Source organism: Crinia signifera, chromosome 4 (assembly GCF_055691185.1).
Source record: "Crinia signifera chromosome 4, ASM5569118v1, whole genome shotgun sequence".
NCBI lineage: Eukaryota > Metazoa > Chordata > Amphibia > Anura > Myobatrachidae > Crinia > Crinia signifera.
In genome coordinates, this window is record NC_139220.1 from 334,117,041 (window position 1) to 334,122,347 (window position 5,307).

Sequence of the window (5,307 nt, forward strand, 5' to 3'; positions counted from 1 at the left end):
TGTGTAATAAACCTAATTAAAATTTACATGGGACCATGGCTATAATATAAATAACAGCACCCACATACATTTTTTTTAATAAAGTGTGACCAAAACGGTGTTTAATAACCTCCCAAGGGAAGGAGAAAACCCCCATTGGGAATAGCTATTAACCCTATCTAGAGGAGAGCAATCAGCCATAACCCATACTCATCATACTTGCATACTCATCTCCATCATTGGCCTCAAGCCTCTAGTTGTATGTTGATTGAGTCCTCACTACTTACTTTTAAGCTGTAATGTGTATTGATCTGTGGCCCTCTTTATTTGTACTGTATTTTTGTTATTTATTCAATGTTATGCCAAGTTTTGTCTCCCTGTACTGTTCCTTTGTACGGCGCTGCGAAACACTTGTGGCTAATAATAACCCAGATAGAGTCTAATGCAATAAACGGGTACTATACATATGCCAGCAAACTGTGTTTTTTGACCACAAGAAGTCAGTGGATAATTACTAACACTACATAAGGATTATATCTCTCAACCTATTGCAAAGTAGCATAAAATCTTTGAGATAACCTGTAGAAACAAAAGACAGTGGTAATAAAGCCAGTGCAATAAACACAGCATAAAAAATATATAAAAACCTAATTAAAACTCAACAACCACACCGTGAGTGATCTCCATAATCAGAGAGACCCTGCATACATATTATTTTTTCTGAATGCCCATAAAAACTGTACACTTTGTAAAAGTTGTTACAAAATAAACAGCAATAAGAAATCTAGTGGAAAAGTATCTAAATGTATAAATAACACAATAGATACTTCTGTGAGCTGCATGCCACCTATTAAAAACAGTATATTACTCTAAATCAAGGGTGCTCAAACTCTTTTGCTCTGGGACCCCGCCAGACAATAAAAATGATTACAGGACCCCAGCAAGTTACTATTGAATGGACGCCACGAGTGGTCAATGAAGTGACAGGGAGGCAGTGGGTAATGGGGGGTGGGGTGGAAAAGGGTGACTGGGGGATAGAAGAGGGAAGCAGTGGGTGTTTACTTAATGAGTTATACCCTCCTCCCCCTCCACAGACACATTAGCCTGATGATCAGCAACATAGTCGTGACCCCAAGTTGAGGTGGTCGGGACCCACTTTGGGGTCAGGACCCACAGTTTGAGAACCGCTGCTCTAAATCATAGAGAAATAGAGGCAGATTGATACTGTGTGGCAAACAGTGATCTAACTTTTTCTATTCTTGGCACTTCACACTATATGTATGTTTGTCTGATGTGTGTCTCAAAGTCTTAACCTCTTAAACATGTTCACAACCCATAAGGAGGGATAGCATCCGTGAACCTATAGATTAAAAGAACACGGATCCAACTCCCCCTTATCTTTTAAAAGAAATCCTAATAAAGTATTTACTTTTAAATTCACCTCTTTTTTTAGGTGTGCATCCAAAGCGCAAACCTTTTTCTTCTTCTCTATAGATGTAGTGATATGACAATGGTCTAGTACAATTGACATTGCGACACATATAATTGAATGATAAGCGCTTCTTTTAATTGAATACAGTTCTAAATAGCAAAAGTCTTTGGTAAAAGGTATTGCTGGTTGCTAGCGGCAGGGAGGTGTTTATAAGGGCGGGCACAGCATTATGTGCGCCTATGCCAGCGGGTGTACCTGTGGATTGTGAGTGCCGGTTCTTCTACCTATCTATAAATATATATGTGTGTGTGTATATATATATATATATATATATATATATATATATGGCAGAATAAACAGCGGCACTCTCGCTCCTTTACACGCTTTGATAAAGGAGCGAGAGCTCTGAAACGTCAGCGTTTTCATTTACAAATATACCCTTTGAAAAGACCTCTGAGTGTCGCTGTTTATTCTGGCATTTACCAATTCCTGCATGAGGGCACCGGGGCAGCTGAAATCGATGGGAGAGTGCCAGGCCGCAACCTCTAAACTATATATATATATATATATATATATATATTTAGCTTCCAAATATTTTTTCTTTGTGATACAGGTTGAGTAACCTGTATCCGTGCATCCATTATCCAAATTATTCCAAAAACAGTGGTTTTTGGAATCATTCAAAATTTTTTTTTACCCCCCTAACCCTCTTTTCATACTTACCAAGTCCCAGGGCATCTACAGCAGGCCTCCGGCATCTTCTCCAGGGCCTCCAGCGGGAATGCATTGCGCGAGACATCACCGGTGCGCGTGCACACCCGCGCAATGCATTCCTGGGACCGCTGGAGACCCAGAGAAGATGCCGGAGGCCTGCTGTGGATGCCCGGGGACTGCATGGACGCTGAGGGACCACCAGACACCATCGGGGGACAGGTAAGTAAGCCTAAAAAAAAATATTCTAAAAACCAAAAAATTCCCCTATCCGGAATGCTCGTGGTCCCGAGCATTTCGGATAGGGGATACTCAACCAGTACTTACAGTGATTTATGCTCATTGATTTTCATTAGTGATCTAATCATGACTAGTAATATGCGCTTGGAATTTAATGTCTGCAATCTCAGAAGGTAGTTGTCTAGCTTCTAGTAACTCCTTTTCTAGACCTGCATGTGCATTTGGGTTGCCCGCTACGGTCATAAAGTCTCTATTTCCATCCATGCATTACACCAAAGGCGTATTTACTATCTGTGTATATATTACACATTGGCATGCTATTGGTAGTTCCTTTTGTTTAACTTACTGGGATGATCGCTGTAGCAAAATAGGGGTTAAAACTGTTTTTGTGTTTTCTCGATGTATATCTACCTATGGCAGTGGTTGCCAAACTTTTTTTAACCACCGCACCCTCGAGTGCCAGAATTTTGTACACAGCACCCCTAGGCCAAAAGTTTATTTTTTAAAATTTAAAGTAAATTGTGTTTAGATGTCATCCTTATGTTCAATTATGTGGTAAGGGACAGGATTCACTTTTGTTTGTCGACATATTTTATGATTGGAAGCAATAAGCATTGGGTTTGCCTGTTACATTGACAATAAATAACTTGAATTGGTCCAGGACCACCAACCCAGGGCACCCATGCAAGTGTCCCAAGGAACCCCAGGGTACACAGTTTGGGAACCACTGACCTATGGCATTTGCCATCAACATAGTAGACTAAGCCAAGGTTATGCATAAATAAATGTGCATAACCAGGGGCTATATGAGACCCCATTATGGTCCCTTGTGTTTGTAATTAAAAATAATTTTCAAGCATAAGAAAGAGGATAATATACCGCAGAAGAAATTCAATATGGGAGCCCAAGTAATGAAGACTGGAGGTAATAGGTTATTTGATTATATACAACCCTTCATTGTGACCATATTTGTATATAGAGGTACTGTAACACAAAATTAGTATGTTTATTCAAAACATGTGTGGAATCCTTCCAGCTACAGGTAGGTATTTTAGGCAAATGTTTAAAAGAAAAAAAACACATATGGTGGTCGACTGGCATAATGCCCCCCCTGGAAATTTTTATTATGCACACTAAAGACGCAAGTCTTTATTCAGCCTTCAGACACCATTGGTATCTTTAAAATTTAGCCACTCAGGTTGAAGATAAAAATACATTTATTTATACAATATCTATAAACATGGGATATTGCGCCATTGAAAAACACAAGGAGATAAGGATACCAGGTAGGAGCTGGTTGGCTGGTTGTTTATCACTCTCCAGTATATCACATTTTGAAGCTTAATACAACTGGCCCATTAGATGAGGTTATAGGGGCTACATACATTATTTGTTTTTACTTACTAAATAGGAGTAGGGGAGTCCTAGCATGAAGCCTAATGTTCGAGAAAGTTATTGCTACAGCAGGAAGATTGCGCATGATTTGTAAAATTATCCGTTTCACCTCTTGGTTCCTCAGGCTCCTCTGTTACCAATATTCATTCTCATTTAAATTTTAAAGGAAGAAGAAATAATAGCATTAAAGAAAAGGAATGAAGTCTTGGCATTGTAGTACTCCCTTCCTCCAGGGTGTGGCACTTGTTCAACTTTTATCAATATTTATATTAGATGAGGTTGAATGAGCCATATAATGTAAATTTTTTGTCTTCATTTACTAAATATGATTTGGCGAACCCTAGAATTTTGCCTATTGTTTGACACTGTTATAGCTACAGCAGGAAGATTGCGCAATGCTTGCATGATGATTAGTTTCACCTCTCGGTTCCTCAGGCTGTATATCAGTGGGTTTACCATTGGTGTCACAACAGAATAAAGGATAGAGGACATCTTGTCTAGTTTCACAAAGGCGCTGGAAGAAGAGCGTAAGTAAGCAGAAAAAATTGCACCAAAGAAGATGCAGACACAGATGAGATGTGAGGAGCAGGTGCTGAAAGCTTTCTGTCGGCCCTCAGAAGATTTAATGCCTAAAATTGTATGAATAATAAGAATATATGAGACCAGGATAATGATCACACAACACATGCCAGAAGAAGCTACAATGGAAATAGTTACTATATCGCAGGAGAACGTGTCAGAGCAGGAGAGTTTGTACAGAGAAGGCGTGTGACAATAGAAATGGTCTATAAGGTTTGACCTGCAGAAGCTTAGACTGAACACACAGCTGGTCTGCACCGATGACTGCAGGAAGCCAAAGGAGGTGACAAGAAAAACAAGAGATAGACATTTCTTCTTAGTCATTATGGATACATAGTGGAGCGGGTGGCAGATAGCAGCGTACCGGTCATAGGCCATGTTGGAGAGAAGAAGAGCTTCAGTAGATCCTAAAGCAGCAAGGAAATAAAACTGTAGGGCACAGCCATTGAATGAGATGGTCTTACTTACAGAAATGAGGTCATACGTCATTTTAGGAGTTATAACTGATGAGTAGAAAACATCCACCAGAGAGAGGTAGCTCAGGAAGAAGTACATCGGGGTATGGAGGGTTGTGCTGCTATAGATAATTGTCATCATGCCAACATTTGCCAGAAGGGTCACCGTATAAATGTATAAGAAGAGTATGAAGAGGAATGGAGCAAGGATACCATTATCAGTTAGTCCTGTAAATACAAAGACCTTCACTTGGGTCTTGTTTGTGATGTCCACATACATCTGACTAGAGGGGACAAAATTTAATATATTTAAAGTAAATACGACACTTCCATGTACATCTCAGAAAAGGTTTGCAACATAAAACTAGTATTCCATATAAATGCCTCTATCTTTCTATATTCTCTGGAATATCTATCACAGACATAATTCTGCTTTAGTGATTTTTGGTTTATATTCTCCATTTTATTTTAAATGGTCATTGTAGACAATAGCATTACCGTATACAGACTTGCAGT

At 39.3% G+C, this 5,307-nt stretch overlaps 1 protein-coding gene across 1 annotated transcript; it reads right to left on the reverse strand.

Annotated features, from left to right (window-relative positions):
* Window positions 1-3,976: 3,976 nt before the first annotated feature.
* Window positions 3,977-5,071, reverse strand: LOC146073500 (olfactory receptor 5AP2-like). Its single transcript, XM_083180677.1, has one exon. It carries the CDS (start codon window positions 5,069-5,071, stop codon window positions 4,070-4,072), a length of 1,002 nt encoding a protein of 333 aa, XP_083036803.1. The 3' UTR covers window positions 3,977-4,069.
* Between the last annotated feature and the right edge of the window lie 236 nt (window positions 5,072-5,307).